Source organism: Acomys minous (genome assembly GCF_964271855.1).
Source record: "Acomys minous genome assembly, chromosome: 12".
NCBI classification, from domain to species: domain Eukaryota; kingdom Metazoa; phylum Chordata; class Mammalia; order Rodentia; family Muridae; genus Acomys; species Acomys minous.
In genome coordinates, this window is record NC_140493.1 from 95,363,018 (window position 1) to 95,379,937 (window position 16,920).

At 52.3% G+C, this 16,920-nt stretch overlaps 2 protein-coding genes and 1 long non-coding RNA gene across 5 annotated transcripts; 2 read left to right on the top strand and 1 right to left on the bottom strand.

Moving 5' to 3' along the window:
* Positions 1–91: 91 nt before the first annotated feature.
* ACBD4 (acyl-CoA binding domain containing 4) lies at positions 92–10,431 on the top strand. Of its 3 annotated transcripts, none has more exons than XM_084748114.1 (11): positions 92–111; positions 1,424–1,492; positions 1,576–1,711; positions 1,865–1,984; positions 2,211–2,331; positions 2,437–2,521; positions 2,748–2,868; positions 3,111–3,197; positions 3,507–3,737; positions 4,287–4,426; positions 9,782–10,431. In XM_084748114.1, exons 4-11 carry the CDS (start codon positions 1,903–1,905, stop codon positions 9,902–9,904), a joined length of 990 nt encoding a protein of 329 aa, XP_084604240.1. In that variant the 5' UTR covers positions 92–111; positions 1,424–1,492; positions 1,576–1,711; positions 1,865–1,902; the 3' UTR covers positions 9,905–10,431. The 3 variants fall into 3 exon arrangements, with proteins under 3 accessions (XP_084604240.1, XP_084604239.1, XP_084604241.1); XM_084748113.1 differs by lacking the exon at positions 92–111 and adding an exon at positions 1,039–1,147; XM_084748115.1 differs by lacking the exon at positions 92–111 and adding an exon at positions 1,043–1,147 and having other exon boundaries at positions 9,785–10,431.
* On the bottom strand, positions 10,369–12,053 carry LOC311578276. Its single transcript, XR_014772805.1, has 2 exons — positions 11,059–12,053; positions 10,369–10,567 (listed from the first exon to the last, which is right to left on the bottom strand). It is a non-coding gene; the product is annotated as an uncharacterized lncRNA (long non-coding RNA).
* Positions 12,054–14,164: 2,111 nt separating this feature from the next.
* HEXIM1 (HEXIM P-TEFb complex subunit 1) lies at positions 14,165–16,786 on the top strand. The gene has a single exon (XM_084748109.1). The coding sequence runs from the start codon at positions 15,340–15,342 to the stop codon at positions 16,399–16,401; it is 1,062 nt and encodes a 353-aa protein (XP_084604235.1). The 5' UTR covers positions 14,165–15,339; the 3' UTR covers positions 16,402–16,786.
* The last annotated feature ends 134 nt before the right edge of the window (positions 16,787–16,920 follow it).

Consider the following 16,920-nt stretch of genomic DNA (forward strand, 5'->3'; position numbering starts at 1 on the left):
GGGACGAAGTGGAAGTGGGAGGAGCGAGGCTGATCGGGGGCGGTGCGAGGCGCCTGCGGGACCCCAGGCCTGGAGCTGTGCGTCCTAGTATCTGCGCATCCCCCCCCGCTAGTGAGTTGGTCCTTCCATTTCCCCAGAGATCCTCGGATCTCCTCCCTACCAATGGCCAGAGTTCCTGTTTGAGGGGATTGAATAGCCCAGAGGAATAGGACTGTCCTCCGGCGCGGACACTTTTTTTTCTGGGGACTCTGACCTCATTAGGACTCAGGACCCTTATTCCATCCATTTTTTGCCGAGTCCCTTCGGGAGCTAGACAGGGGACAGATCTATAGGGGCTCGTCTACGGGCTAAAGGGTACAGGTGCTGGGGAAACCCATGGAATCTAGAGCAGAACTGCGCACGGATGGGGGCGGGGACGTATCGGGCAGTGACGTCATGGATTAAGCTCCTTGTCAGTAGCCACTCCCCAAAGGTGGATGTCTCAAAGCTAAAAACAGAGGTGCGACTAAGTTTAGAGTCCTCGAAGCAGGTTCTGGGAGTCAAAGCTTAAGAGGCTTGGTACCCCAGAGCGACACTCCATCCTTGGTCAAGGGATCTGCACTGCATTCTGCCAAGGTGTTGGTGACGTCAGCTCATGGAAAAGCTCCTTGTAAGGGTGCCGGTGTAGTGTTAGATGTACCCCTGTGAATTCGAAGGGTAGGGTGTCCATGTGGCTTTCAAGCACAAGCTTTGGATAGGGGCAGACAGCTGGTCGTACACCGTCACTTGGCAGCGACAGACAGCCAGGCTTCCCACCCTAAGAAGTTGAGTTTCTCGGGTCCTAGAATCGCTATTTATCTGCCCAGCTGTATTCTGTCCCCATCTACTCAAGCCCCAGAAATTCTGCATACTAGCTGGAGTCCGCATCCTCTCTGCGATCTCGAACTTTTTTTTTTACTATTTGTCAAACTTTCGCCTCCGCCTTTGGTCCATGGTTCCTTCCAGGAATGTTCTCTTTCGCTATTTTTCTGGTTTGCTCTTACTTTTTCCAAAACTCAGCTCCAGTGTCGCTTCTGTGGAACGCCGGGTTCCAGGACTCGCCTCTGTTGCCAGCGTAGAGCAGTTCCAAGAGCTGACAGGCGGGGCCAGCACTAGCTTAGCAACTCCCGTGAGTTTCCACCAGGGGGCGGGAGGACCCCGCGACCACTCGGTGTGTCCACGGGGAGGCGCTGCAGCCCGCCTCTGGCTGTCGCGCAGTGCTGAGCGGGACCAATAAATTAGCCCTGCCTGACTGGGCGAGGCAGGGTGAAACTATTTGCATAATCTTGAAAGAGCCCTTCTGACTGGCTAGGGTATAAAAGCAGACTTTGAAACGGTGCCTCTCATTGGCTTAATTTTCTCCTCGGTTTTGCGTCCCGTCTTATCCCTGCCCCTCTGGACCCAGAGGTCGATCGGAAACTACTGGTTAGTGGTGAGAAGAGGACCCCGGTGTCCCGGCAGTGGGCACCCAAGGGTGAGTAATGGGGACCGCGGCGCGGAAAGCCGGGGTGGGATGCTGTTCGTCCTACCCTGACTCCTCCTCGCTCGCCCGTCCAGGAATTGGAAATGGGCACCTAGAGTGGTGCATCTGGGGACGGATGTGGCTCTGGAGACCCTTGCCACTTGCCTCTCTGCCCACCCATGGCCAAGCTGCTGGTCCTCGCCACCCTGGCCTCATCGACGCTGCCTTGAGGTAGGAGAAGGAGCCTCCTTTGCTCAACTTCTGGCTTCCTGGGGGTAGCGCTTGGGTCTTAGGACTTAGTTTGCCCCTCTGGAAACTGGACCAGTGGTTTAGAGTGCCACCGTGGACTATGAGGCCTGGTCACAGTGACACTCGCTCTCGCAGAGTCGCTCAAAAGTAGGACCCGCAGAGCTTGGAGCAGCATGGGCACCGAGAAAGAAGAGCCCGACTGTCACATACAGTTCCAGGCAGCAGTGAGCGTCATTCAAAACCTGCCCAAGAATGGTGAGGTTGTAGGGATCAGCATTTTGGGGTTCAGGATGGTTATCCTCTGACCCCCAAGATGGAACTGGGCCTGAACCCTGTAAATGTTTACAGACAAGTTCCTCCTTAGGTTGGTGTGGGGGGGGGTCCCCTCTGCTTCCTGTCCTAGATGCTACGGGTGTGATCCGGGGCCACCTTTTGCAACTGGGGCTGATGAGGGACCCTCCCCTCCCAACCCTCTGCTCAGGCTCTTACCGCCCCTCCTATGAAGAGATGCTGCGATTCTACAGCTACTACAAGCAGGCTACCATGGGCCCCTGCCTGGTTCCCCGGCCTGGGTTCTGGGACCCCATTGGACGTTACAAGTGGTGAGCTCCCTTCCTGAAGGGTAAAAAAAAAGTCTCAGCTGTCACCCAGAATTTTCACAGCTCTCTCTCTCTCCCTCTCCTCCCCCCTCTCTCCCCTCCCCTTAGGGATGCCTGGAACAGCCTGGGCAAGATGAGCAGGGAGGAAGCCATGTCTGCCTACATCTCTGAGATGAAGCTGGTGGCACAGAAGGTAAGTGACTATGGTACTCTGTCCCTGAGGGGGCTTGCCCCTCACTCTTCTAGGGGTGCGCTTCCCTTTTGGATACCCCCCAATTCTGCCTGGTCCTGACTGTTGTAGTAAGGTGGAGGCTATGAAAAGGAAGTAGTAAGGTGGGGGGAGGGGAGGCTGGAGCGAGGGGGATTGTGGGTACTAATGGGAGGAGCCAGCCTGCCCCATTAGACCCCTTCCTGCACAGGTGATCGACACGGTGCCCCTGGGAGAGATGGCAGAGGCTATGTTTGGTCATTTTGAGCCCCTGTACCAGGTGATCCCTGACATGCCGAGGCCCCCAGAAACCTTCCTGAGGAGGGTCACAGGTCAGATCTGCAGGATGGGAAGCCCTGAAATACAGAGTGAACTGGGCCCCCCCCCCTCCTCCAGGCTGGTGGGTGATGGTTGTTCAGCTGTTGGGGCAGTAGGGGCAAAGGGTGTGGTTTCTATAAGGACCTCAATCAGTGCCTCTGCCCAGCTAGTTATCAGCCGGTATGCATGACTAATGGGGACAAGGGACATGATCTCACTGGAAGATACCAGCCCCTTCCCTGCTGTGTCTTGACAGGCTGGAAAGAGCCAGTGCTGCACAGAGACAGTCCCGCTGCCCCCGAGCCTTCTTGTCTCCCCAAGGAGCCAGTACCTCCAAGCACAGGTTTGTTGGTGAGCAGGAGAGATACAGAGGCAGGAGTAGATTGGGGAGCAGAAGCTGGGTGCCACGCTGTGACCCACCCCTTCATGTCGCAGGCCCCGGGACACCCGAGACTCCCTGTGCTCTCTGGGGCCAAGGGGAATCTCTGAGACTCTTGTTTGTACCTGCAGTGCCCAGAATTCTAGGTCTCCTGGGGGAGGGCTTAGTACTCAGCGGCCCACTCACCTCTTCCTCCGGAGCAGGGACCCCCACCCCACCCCCCTACCCCAGTGGTGCTGCCCTTCGCAGAGGCTTTCCTTTTCCCTCTTCCAGAGTCCCAGCCACCCAGAGACTTGGACCTGGAGGTTTTCTGCGATTCCCTGGAGCAGCTAGAGCCGGAGTTGGTGAGATCGCCCCTCCTGTCCCCTGGTCCCGCTGTGTCCGAGTTGCCCCACTTCCACCCAGGGACCTGGGACGCATCTCAGCAGGTGTGGGCAGAGCAGGAGGAAGCAGCTGGCAGAGAGCTCGACCCCAGAGGCGGCCCTGAGTCCCCCAGTGAGAAAGGTAAGTTCTCTACCCAGCCCTTGGTCTTGGTACCCGAAGCCTTCCCTGGGCTGCCCTCCTAGGACAAAGGTGAAAGTTCAGTGGGGGCCACTAGAGAGCAGCCTGGGAGGCAAACTCCTGCCTAGGTGAGCAAAATCCCTGACCTGGACTTTTGGAGAGGTGGCTGGCCTCTGTACCCTCAGCAGGGGCAACTTGCAGACACAGGTGCATTCTGGGAAGTTGTCCTCTCTCTCTCTCTCTCTCTGCCTCCCATTTGGAATGCTCAGAGGAAGACAATGAGTTCTGTGTCCCTTACCCTTGCCTAGAACTCCCCATGTGCTAAATCTCCGACGGGGTACCCCGAAGGAGTACCTCATTTCTCTGAGCAGACAGGGCATGAGGAAGACCGCGTTGTCCCCTACTTTTCAGGAACTAAAACAAGTCTCAGAGAAGTGAATGACTTGTCCAGGGTCACACAGCTAATCAGTGGCCTTTTTAGCCTTTTCAGGGCCTTTCCCAGCTTCTGCAAAGTGTCTCCTGAGTCCCCTCCTCTGTCTCTATGCTCCACAGAGGGGTTGGGAGGAGGCCTGACGGGGCCCCCGGAATTGGACAGATGGCTGGTGGGGACAGTCCAGGCCATGCAGGCAAGCATGAGGGATGTTCAGAGGAGGCTGCAGAGCCTGGAGAGCAAGCCCCAGCCACCTGAGCAGGTGAGTCTCTCCCCTCCACTTCAAGATGGGGCAAGATTGCCTCAGAACTCTACTCTGGATTTCCTCATCCGGCTGGTTTTGGATTTGGCCCCATGACTCCACTGACCTGTCACTGGTTTGTGCAGAGAATGGTGTGGCATTTATTTATTATCTTTTTCCCCGCCTTTCTTTTTTTGGTGGTGTCTCTGTGTAGCCTTAACTGTCCCTGGATCTCCCTTTGCAGACCAGGCCTCAAACTCAGTGATCCTCCGACCTCTGCCACTGAATGCTGGGACTACCACACTGCCCAGCTCTGTTGTAGTCGGGGAAGCCATTGGGTGGGAGTGTTCGCATCCTAGGGGGAGTGTGAAAAGAGGGCCTTTCCCTAACTACCCAGTTCTGCCCAAGAAAAACCAAGCAGGGAATCGCACCTGCGGGTTAGAAGGACCACGAAGTGTCAGGCTTTTTGCACTGCCGATGGGGTCACTGTGGACCCTCAGCCAGCACCCCAATTCCTAGATGTGGGGTTTGCCCCAACAGTTCAACTGTGCACCTCTCATTTCCCTGCACCCCAGCTCATGCAGAGCAGTTGACAGCACAGTCACATCCCCTTTGTTTCTTCCTGTTTGAGACAGACACTCAGTCTATAACATAAGCTGGTCAGGAGCTCACTGCGGAGACTAGTCTTATGGTAAATCTGCCTGTCTCAACTGTGAGAGTGTATGTATTAGTGCTGAGCCACTCTGTCTGGCTGACCACATGGTGGCTTGTTTTGGTTTTGGGAGACAGGGTTTCTCAGTGTAGCCTTGGCTATCCTGGACTCGCTTTGTAGACCAGGCTGGCCTCGAACTCACAGTGATCTGCCTGCCTCTGCATCCCGAGTGCTGGGATTAAAGGCGTGCGCCACCACACTCAGCGTTTTTGTTTGTTTGTTTGTTTTTTGTTTTGCCTAAGTGTTTTTTAATCTTTGCCTTGCTACTGATTTACTGATTCTCTCTCTCTCTCCCTCCTCCTTCCCCCCAAATCCTCAGTCACCATGTGATCTACAGACTTGGCTTTTGTCTATTTGTTTGTGGCACGAAGTTGCTATGTAGCTCAAAGGTTTAAAATTTACAATCTTAGGCCAGGCATGGTGGCTCACGCCTTTAATCCCAGCACTCAGAAGGCAAGCGGATCTCTGAGTTTGAGGCCAGCCTGGTCTACAAAGTGAATCTAGTACAGCCAGGGCTGTTACACAGAGAAACCCTTGGGGGGGGTGGGGGCCAGAGAAAGAAAGAAAGAAATTTACAATTGTCCAGCAGCAGCCTACCAAACACTGAGATTAGGCAGCCACCACCACACCTGCCTTTATTTCCCTTATACAGAACAGGAAACTGGGACCTGAGAGTTTAGCTTACCTGAGGGCACCCTGATCTGCTTTTGCAGGACACAGAACCCAGCAGTCTCCTCCAATGGGCTCTGTCGCTGTTGCTGATGTTAAACAGGAAGTGGTGGGAGGCAGAGGCAGGTGGATTGATGTGAGTTCAAGGCCAACCTGGTCTACAAAGCCAGTCCAGGACAGCCAAGGCTACACAGAGAAACCCTGTCTCGAAATTAACAAAACAAAACAAAAAAAAACCCAACAAGCGGTGATTCACGGAGTGGTCCTAAATCTGCTGGTACCCACCCTAGTGAGAAACCTGGGGTGGTTAAAACAGGATCCGGCCTAGTCGCTCTATTTGTGACCCCTAACCCACTAAGTATGGTGGATCTGAGCCCTGGTGACTAAGTATTTCAACACTTCAACACTGCCTCCCCTCCCCCCACACAGTATAACCCCACCCCCACCCCCTACCCCCACCCTGTTTACCTTTTACTGACCGAAAAGCTAGGAATTTCTCCCACCCCACCCCCAGTGCTAGGGTTTCCTCAGCAAGGACTCTCTCACTGAGCTACAGCATCAGCCTATTTTTTTCTATTTGAGTCAAGGTCCTACCAAGTTGTCGACTGGAAATGATAATCTGTTATAGATCATAAAATGGCTGGGTTGGGCTGCGGGCATACCTCAGCAATAGGGCATCTCCCTAGGAGTCACAGGGCTCTTGATTTAGTCTCTGTCACCACCAAAGGGGGAAAAAGTTTAAACCTAGCATTTGCAAACTAATTGAAATCACAGGCCTGTGACATCAGGTCAGGCCTGGCTAAAATCAGGCAGGGTGGCCTCTCGTGTGTGTGTGTGTGTGTGTGTGTGTGTGTGTGTGTGTGTGTGTGTGTGTGCGTGTGTGTGTGTGTCTCTCCTGCCACATGGAGTCCTGGAGATTAAACTTGACTCATCAGGCTTGGCTGCAACATCCAATCCTGCTGCCCCATGTCACGGATCTAACCTTTTCTTTATTTTCGTCTTAAGATTTATTTACTTTATGTGTATGAGTTCTCTATCTGCATGTTCGCCTGAATGTCCAAAGAGGACAACAGATCGCCATGCGGATGGTTGTGAGCCACCATGTGGTTGCTGGAAATTGAACTCAGGACCTTTGGAAGAGCAGCCAGTGCTCCCAACCTCTGAGCCATCTCTCCAGCCCCCTAATTCTTTAATATGGACAGATACCCATTCAAGTTCAGGTTTTCCGGGGTCACACCGTCCCTAGCTCATCATCATCATTGCTGTTGTTGGCGGTGCTGGGAGGCAGGTGTCAAACCCAGGGCGTTCAGCGTTGCACCTAACTACACCGTCAGCCTAAACTAGTCCTGGCACAGGGGCGTGTAGAATGTACCACCTTTTGGGGTCTAATCATATCTGATTTCCTTGTATATTGTATTCCTGTGAAATGAGTGTAAGAAGCAAAGACTTCCTTAGGATCCAGGTAAACATTCCAGCCACGGGCCCATCAGACGCCAGGTGTGGTAGCTTACCCATGTGTAGGTCTTAGTGTTTTATTTATCCAGGTAATTTATTTTATTTTATGTGTATGAGTGTTTGCCCCTGTGTGTATATGTGTCCCACATGTGTGCCTGGTGTCCTCAGAAGAGGTATTGGATGCCCTGAAACTGGAATCAAGCACAGTCGGGAGCTACCATGTGAGTTCCCAGTCCCTCTACAAGAGCAGCAAGCACTTTGTTGTTGTTGTTTTGTTTTGTTTTTTGTTTTTCGAGACAAGGTTTCTTTGTGTAGCCTTGGCTGTCCTGGACTTGCTTTGTAGACCAGGCTGGCCTCGAACTCACAGCGATCCGCCTGCCTCTGCCTCCCGAGTGCTGGGTGGGATTAAGGGCGCGCACCACCACCGCCCAGGGCAGCAAGCACTCTTGACTGAGTCATCTGTCTAGCCCTGGGCTTTTTTGGCTGGCTGGCTGGTTGGCTAGTTGGTTGGGTTTTATCTGAGACAGATTCTCACTGGGTAAACCAGGCTGGCCTTGAACTCACCATGTAGACCAGGCTGGCCTTGAACTCACGCACTCTGGCCGCTCTGCTTCCTTGCTTCTGCAGTCCAGTGTAGTTTGTACTTGTGATCCCAGCAGTGGGAAGGTGAGACAGAAGGGTTGCTGCTGCGAGTTCCCAGGCCAAGCTGAGCTACAAAGACCTTGTTTCAGTAAAATCAAAACAAATCTGGAGGCTGGAAAGCTGGATGAGCTGTTCAGAGTGCTGCTTCCTATTCATTCAGAGGCCCCAAATTTACTTCCTTGCACCCCTGTCAGACAGCTCAGAAATGCCTGGAACTTCAGCTCCAAGGAATCAGACCTTGATAGTACCTCCCCGCTCCCCCCCCCCCACACACACACATAAAACCGTTATTTTTAAAAACAACAACAAGCCGAATCAGAGAGATGTCCTCACATCAGGGACACTCAGGGGACAGGTGGTATCTGGCCTCCCAACTACTACTGAGTCTAGGGTGTACTGCTGGCTGCAAGGGTGACAGTCGGGCCCAAACCCTGATGTCAGGTTTTCCGTTTGAAGCCAGGGAATATCCAGTTCATCAGCTGCCGTACGGTGTTTGGCAACAACTGATCATCTTTGCCTGGACAGTAATTTATTTAGTGGTTGCAAAATATGTTGATTTTTCAATTCTCTTATTCCTCCCAACAGGTTAGCATTTTCTTTTCTGTGGGGTTTTCCTGAAACAAAGTTGCCCAAGGAAAAGGCAGGGTTTCTTTTCTTCTTCCTCCTCTTCTCCTTGTTCTTGTTTTGTTTTGTTGTTTTGTGAGTTTTTTTGTTTTGTTTTGTTTTTGTTGTTTTTTGAGACAGGGTTTCTATGTGTTAACCTTGGCTGTCCTGGACTCACTTTGTAGACCAGGCTGGCCTCGAACTCACAGGGATCCACCTGCCTCTGCCTCCCAAGTGCTGAGATTAAAGGCGTGCGCCACCACCGCCTGGCCTTCTCCTTGTTCTTCCTCCTCTTCTTCCTCTTCTTCGTCGTCGTCTTCTTTTTTAAACAGAATCTCACAATGTAGCCTTGGCTGTCCTGAAACTCACTTTGTAGACCATGTTGGCCTCGAACTCACAGCAATCCACCTGCCTCTGCCTCCCTCCCGAATGCTGGGATTAAAAGTGTATGCCACTACACCCAGCCCTAATTAATTTTTAAAGTAAGGAATTGAGTGGAAACTCTCTTCAATGGTATAATTTCTTTTTTTTTATTTTTTATTTTTTGTTTGTTTTCATCATCATGGGATCCTAAATTTTATAGATCCATCATTTTATAATCACCAATAATCACTCTCTGTTTTTCGTGGTTCCGAAGATTGAACTCAGCACTGCTCATGCTAGCCAAGTGCCCTGTCATAGAGTCATATACTCAGCCCCCTCTTGATGTTTATTTTATGTGCGTGGGTATTTTTCTTGCATGTATGTCTCTGCAGCGTTTCTGGGCACTGCTGGGCCTGAGGTTGTTGGATCCTGCTGTGGAGGTATACACTTTGTACTGCTGTGTGGAAATCAGAGGACAATTCTGGAGTGGGGGTCTCTCCAACTTTATGTAGGGTCCGGGGATTGAACTCAGGCAATCAGGCTTGTATAGCAGGCGCTTTTCCTACTGAGCTAACTTACTGTCTCCCCCCCACACACACCGCGCTTTTTTTTTTTAACTATGGAGATCCTTCCAAGCCAGGTCCTGTTCTTAGACCTTTACCTAGTTCACTAAAAGGCTGGCTTTTTAGTAACAAGATGTCTTACATTGCCTCACCCTCCTTGCCCCAACCCTAGAACCAGTTACTCCTCCCAGGAGACCAGCTCCTTCTAGAATATTTAGAGTATTCGGGTCCTTGTGTGCTTTACGCTAGTGGAGCGGATGTGGGGTAGGACTTTGCCGGTCTCAGGAAGGCCAGGCCCTAGGAGTCCGGAAGCAGGCTACTGGGACGCACTGCACCTGGGCTGGCTTCTGAACTCTTCCCTCTTGGCAGCAGAGGCCGCCCAGGACTCGGCCTTGGCCCCTAGGGCTCTCGGCTCCCACGGTGCTCTTCTTTATCCTGTGGCCCTTCGTTGTCCAGTGGCTCTTCCGACAATTTCGGACCCAGAAGAGGTGACTCAAGGACGGGTTCTCTCTAGCAACCGAGAAGGCTATGAGGAGTCCCCGCACGTCCTGCTGTGCCCTGAGCCTCCCTAGGTTTAGGAAAACAGCATTAGAAATCCCCTTCCTCGTTCGCGCTGGCACTCCCTCCTTTAGTGGGGGATCCCATAAGACCCCATCCTTCCCTTCAGCTCGCACCTATGCCCGGAGTCCCCAGGCTATCGTGGTTGGCTGCTATCATGGTGCACATCCTAGCTTTGGGGTGGGCGGTGAGCACCCTCCGGCCCCACCCTCTGGGTCATCTGACTTTGCTCTTGCAGCGTCGGCTCCCTGCCGAGGCTCAGCTCTCTTGGGCAAGTTGGGACTTGGACCTGGCCTGAAGGCTGATTGGCTGGAGCCCTCAGGAGTGGGGAGGAATGGGAGGAGTATTAAGGCTGGGGGCTGGGATATCCCGTACACACGCACAAGTACACAACGCGCTCAGGACTTCACTGAAGATTCACGTGCAATTGAACGCCTCATTAAACAACAACAACAACAAAAGCCTCAAGTCTGCCGTCTGGGCGCCCGTGGAAAGAGCGGGAAGCGGGCGGGTTGCGCGAGACACAAGTCCGGTCCCTCTCTTCCAAGCGCCCAGCAGAAGCTGGGGCTTCCTTATAAGGAATGTCTTCCCTCCTCCCTAAAGAAAGCAGGAGAAAACAGGCCTCAGTCTGGGGTCAGAGAACACGGAGGAGGGCGGGGATGTCCCATGGCTTGGAGGACTGGAGTCTTGCGAGGAGGAGCCTAGCGTAGGTCGGCCCCGCCCCAAAGGGAGGGCTGCTAACCTAACTGCACACTGCGCTAAAGTTTGGGGTACCCAGTGCTGAGTTCCAAATGTCGCTGCGTCTTCCCAAGCCCTTAACTCTAGTCTGTTAGACCCTATCTCGACCTCCATTTTTTCCCAGAGAACTTTCTAGAAGGCCAGGGCCCGCCCATTTTGAGTCTCTAACCTGAGGGGTGGGGGCAGGGACCTGCGTTGCCTGGATCCCCAGTTGTGGTGGACCTCGTGTCTGTACAGACCCCTCGAGCTGCTTGACCTTGGAACCTTTTTTGCTAACTGCCTTGGTGGCGTTGGCCTCCCTGTAGGGATAGTCTTGACCCTCTTGGGTCTATCTGGCTCCAGCCACTAACCTGCATTCAGCTTTAAACTCCAGCGCCTCCTGATGCCCGGAGAGGTCGGTCGAGGGCTAGTTATTGGCAGCTGCTTCTGCTTGGGCCCCAATCTCCCTTGTTCTTGGGGAAAGGAGTCGGTACCGGAGATCCTTAGCTTCTTAACTCCGAGTTCCCTAACACCCTGTAGGTCTGACCAGTTCTCAAGGTTTGGCCATCCTTGCTTGTGCCTCACTGGAGAATAGTCACCCTTTGGGGTTTTTAAACAGCAGGGAGGGTGGCCTTAAAGACAGACACCACTCAGTGCACAGATACTGTGGCTTCACAGGGTATACACTCCAGGGTCACAACGCAAAAAAAGCTGAAGAAAATCCTGTGACGCCGGCAGACGTTGGCTGGGCAGTGGAAGCCAGGACGCAGGGAGATAGATGTAATGCCGGCTTCCTAACCCACATGCTGGCTCTGCAAACGCCCCGCCACTAAAAGATTAGCTGCTCAGAGTCTGGATTGACTTGTTTGTGGAGCAGGAACGGTCTCTGCCCGCAAGTTGAGCGGTTTAACAGTGATTGGAGGGGGGAAATGAGCTTGCCAAAGCGCTAGAACTGAGAATATAGAGGTTTTGGAATTCTACACCCTGGTGATCGTGTTTCTCCCGTTATCGATGAGACCCCACTGCGCGTCCCTGTCTAGTAAAGGTGGTCTAACTTCCATATTCCTGACTGTGAGGTGCTCAAGTCGTCTAAAGACTGAAGTGTGGAAATTTTGTCAAGTTGTCTGCAAAGACCTCCTTTTGTGCTTTAGAAAATGTTAAGGTACATGTCATGTATCGAGTTTTTATTTGCATGTATGTCAGTGCCCCACACATGCCTGGTGCTGGTGGAGGTCAGAAGAGAACACCGGGTCCCCTGAGACTGGACTGGGAGCTGTGAACTGCCACATGGGTGTTGGGAACTGAGTCTGGGACCTGTGCAAGAAAAAGTGCTCTTAACTTCTCCAGTATGCTGTGCCCCCCCTCCACCCCCTTTCCTCTTTGTCCCTGGTCTCCTGGTGTGTCCTAATGAAGAAAGGCAGGCTTTTCAGGCAGACCAGAATTTCTGGAAGTGCATGGAAAACAAGCTAGAACGGTCATTTTCAAAACATCTGAATGGCCCCCCAGGGGCATTCCTATTTGCTTTCCCTCAGAGACAGTCTGCACTACGACTGCTGCCCCACCCAGCACTCTCAAGTTCCTAAACCTTTTACTTATAAAACACCTTTAACCTGGGAGGTGACATGTACCTAGAGTTGCAACTCCTGTAGAGGCTGAGGCAGAAAGGTCTGCATTTCAGGCTAGACTGTACTATATACTGAGGCCTTGCCTCAAAAACAAAACAAAGATGTCCTTCCTGCTTCTTCCAAGTCAATTGCTCCACACCACCTGTCCACAAACTCCCAAGCCCCAAGCAGTTTGGCCCACAAGTTTGCTGCTTAGATTTTCCTTACTTGCCAGTTTGGCTCACTGTGGCTGGGCTTCGTAGTGCAGTCTGGGGAACTTGTAGCTCAAAGACTTTATCTTTCTTTGCCCTAAGAAATGACTGCTAAATGCATAACAGTTTGCAATGATTTGAAGCTTCAGGTTACTGGGAATAAAAACTCAATCCCAAGTTTTTGAGGGGTGGAGAGAAAAAGATTTTGTGTTTTGTTTTAAAATTACTTCTACTGTTTTACATATGTTTGTTTTCTTTCCTGCAAATATGTGTGTACCACATACATGCCTGGTGCCAATGAAGGGTGTCAGACCCCCTGGATCTGTTGTTACAGACAATTGTGAGCCAGTGTGGGTACTGGGGAACCAAACTCAGACCCTCTGAAAGAGCTGACCAGCACTCTTAACTGCTAAGCCAGCTTTTCAGGCCTTGGGTTTTGTGTTTTTGACAGAAAAATGGTTTTGGGCCAGGCGTGGTACGCCTTTAATCCCAGCACTCAGGAGGCAGAGGTAGGTGGATCGCTGTGAGTTCGACCGAGGCCAGCCTGGTCTACAAAGTGAGTGCAGGATAGCTAAGGCTACTCAGAGAAACCCTGTCTTGAAAAACAACAACAACAACAACAACAAAAATAGTATTGGATCTTAGGAAGACCTGAGCTCAGACCTGCCACTCAGTTGTCAGGTGACCTTGAGTAAATCACTTTGTTTCTCCAAGTCTTAGAGCTTTCTCATAACTAAAATGGAGGCTAAATCCTGCTTACAGTCTTTCCCACACTACCTCACATGGCTGTGGTGGTCAAATAGTTGCTGTGTAGAATCTCACTGAATTATGGTTGGGGTGTTAGAAGTAAGAAAGGGTCACTAGGCACTCAGGCAAAGGGGGTTAGAGAGAGTTCTCCTGGTCTTCTAGTGGGGGACCAGGGTCTGAACTCCTTTTAAGGGGGAAAGGACTCCCACCTCACCCCCAATCTACCTATGGCCCTAGGCAAAACATCTATTTCAAAGAAGGTCTCCAGCCCTCCCTGAGGCCTCTTCCCCCAAGCCTGATCTCTATGGACGACACCCGCCTCAGAAATGCGTTGTTTTTTGTTTTTGACCCCTCCCCAACAGAAACGCTGGCTGGAACTCTCCTGTTTCGGTTAGGAAAAGGTTCATAGTCTCAAGGGAAGAGGCCAAGTCGGCGTCAGGAAGCCATTTTCTTCGGGCGAAGCCTCAGTTCGGGCTTCATCCCCACCACGCGATTTCGATGGGGCTCAGGAGAAATGCTCGGCCGCGGATGACCATTTTGTTTTCACCTCTGGTACGGAGATGGCTCTTGGCCAGGGTGGCTGCTCTCTCTCACCCAAGGGTCCCGAGGCCGACGTCACTCTGGGCTCGAACCCGCCCTCTCATGTCCCAAGGCCTAGTCTGAGGCTGATGCTCGGCAGGCTATCACACTGTCCCTTTAAGGCGGCACTTCTTAATTCTTCATTTGTTTACTTCTTCATGCGCTTTTCGTCTTTTTACATATATATATATATAAATATTTGTCCACAATATCCTTCCGCTTACCTCTCTCCCCGAAACCCGTCCCCTGCCTTAGACACATTACTGTAATTTTAAGAATCCAGTGTCAGTAATCATGATTAACATCTCTCTTTATGGGATTTAATCCTCTTTTACACTTTAGGGACTACTTTTTAGGGACAAACCATTTTTGCACTAGTTGAAAATCGTTTATGGCCATCAGAACCTTTCCGCTGAGAATAGAATACGATAGTAGTCTTTTAAACGCACCTTTTAATAAAAATAGTCTGTGTAGGTTCCCAAAGGTCATGGAATCTTCTTGTATTCCTGAAGCACAATGGTATAGTCCAGAACTCGCTCCGCCTCCTCTGCGATTGGTGTTCCCTCCTCAGAGAGACGAATAACTCTTACCCAATGACCGCTCACGTTTCTTCAGCGACGGCTAAGCGATGGAAGGAGGCGGCCTGGGAGACGCCCCCTACGCGTTCTACGATTGGCTACGCTGCACGGCGCGCGAGGACGGCGGGCCTGAAAGAAGAGGACTACGATTCCCGGCGGCCCCACGCCGGGACTCCGTTACGCATGCGCATGGGCGGGGCTAGCTGGCTTCTATATATAAGAGGCGCCGAGGGCTTGGAGACAGCAGTTGGAAGTTGGCAGGTGGAAAGTCAGGTTGGGAGGGGAAGCCGGAGGAGGAGGCGGAAGAAGAGCTGTCTGAAGGGGGAGGAGGGAGGGAGGAAAAGAGGAGGAGGCGGAGGAGAACTGAGCGGAGCATCGAGCCAGAGGGGAGATGAGTTTGTCTGTCCTCGGCTAAGGCTCCGGCCCGGCCTGGGGAACTGGGAGCTCGGGTTGGAGCGACACCCGTGGAAGTGGGAGGAGGTGGCTCTGGGACTTTAACCCCTTGTGAGCTCTGCGGCAGGGGATTTAACCCTTTGTGGATTCGGCCCCTCCGAGGCAGCGTCATCGGGTAGTTTTAACCCTTTCGGGTTGGGTTTAACCCATTGGACTTAAGCCTCATCTCCTTGCCCACCAACTCCTCCTTCGTGAGAGCGCTCGGCGGGGAGGCGTGAAGCCCACCCCTCTGCATATTACGTACTGTGCCTGCCGCTGCACCCCTTGGACCTGCTAGTTGGCCACGCTTGTGAGCGCTTAACCCTTTATTGACTGGACTCCAAGTTGCGATTGGAGTTTGCTGACAGGACGGACCAAAGGCGTTACTGCAGAAATTACCGGCCGAAGAGGACTTTGTTGGACATATTTTGAGAAGACAGAAAAGCCTTCTTCCTTAAACCAAAATTTCTTAAACTTCCAGAAGAGGACTCTACTAAGCCATGGCCGAACCACTCTTGTCAGAACATCAACACCAGCCTCAAACTAGCAACTGTACAGGTGCTGCTGTTGTCCATGAGGAGAACTCTGAGCGTCCCCCAGGCGCGGAGGAACGGGTGCCCAAGGAGGACAGTAGGTGGCAATCGAGAGCGTCCCTGCAGTCGGGTGGCCGTCCGGAGCAAGAGGGAGACGGGGGCCTGAAGCACCAGCTGCCCCCCCTGCAGACCAATGCCTGTCCAGAATCGAGCTGCCTGGAAACGGTCGACAAGGGCCAGAATGGGGAGGACTTGTCCACTGGTGGTGCCTCCCCGTCAGCGGAGGGGGAACCGATGTCACAGTCCCCCGTGCAGCCGGGTCATGACTCGGAAGCCACCAAGTTGGAGGCTCCTGCAGCTGGAGGCGAGGAGCCATGGGGGCAACAGCAGAGACAGCTGGGCAAGAAGAAACATCGGAGACGCCCCTCCAAGAAGAAGCGGCACTGGAAGCCTTACTACAAGCTGACTTGGGAGGAGAAGAAAAAGTTCGATGAGAAGCAGAGCTTGCGAGCTTCGCGGGTTCGAGCCGAGATGTTCGCCAAGGGCCAGCCGGTCGCGCCCTATAACACCACGCAGTTCCTCATGGATGACCACGACCAGGAGGAGCCTGATCTCAAAACCGGCCTCTACTCCAAGCGGGCAGTCGCCGACGACACCAGCGATGAGGAATTTGTGGAAGAAGCTGGTGAGGAGGACGGGGGCAGCGATGGCATGGGAGGGGACGGCAGTGAGTTTCTGCAGCGGGACTTCTCGGAGACGTACGAGCGGTACCACGCCGAGAGCCTACAGAACATGAGCAAGCAGGAGCTCATCAAAGAGTACCTGGAGCTGGAGAAGTGCCTCTCGCGCAAGGAGGACGAAAATAACCGGCTGCGGCTGGAAAGCAAGCGGCTGGGTGGCGTCGACGCAAGAGTGCGGGAGCTGGAGCTGGAGCTGGACCGGCTGCGTGCAGAGAACCTCCAGCTGCTGACAGAGAACGAACTGCACCGGCAGCAGGAGCGAGCACCGCTTTCCAAGTTCGGCGACTAGACTGAAAACTTTTGGGGGGGAGGGGGCAAAGGGGACTTTTTACAGTGCTGGAATGTAACATTATATACATGTGTATATAAGACAGCGGACCTTTTTACGACACATAATCAGAAGCGAAAAATCCCCCTGGCTTTGGTTTGGTAAATTTAGCTATGATGTTGCTTGTGTGCTTTCTCCTGTTCTTTAATTATGTGAAACTGAAGGGTTGCTTTTCTTGTTTTCCTTAGATGTTGTTTCTTAATGTGCAAGTAATTTGACCAAGTTATAATGCATTTTTCTGTTTAAAAAGAAATTATCCCCTCCTTAAGTGGAGCTATAAGGTGGCCAAATCTGAGAACCATTACATTCATTCTAGTTAAAATAAATTTAATGTTTGTAAATGTAACAGTTTCAGTGTGATTTCTAGAGGTTCAAACCGTGCTAGTTTGCTTGACTGTACTTTTGAGGCAGGGTAGCATGTTAAATTTACCAGTTTGCAAAAGGCTTGAATAGAAGAAATTCAATTTGCTCCCCCTATTG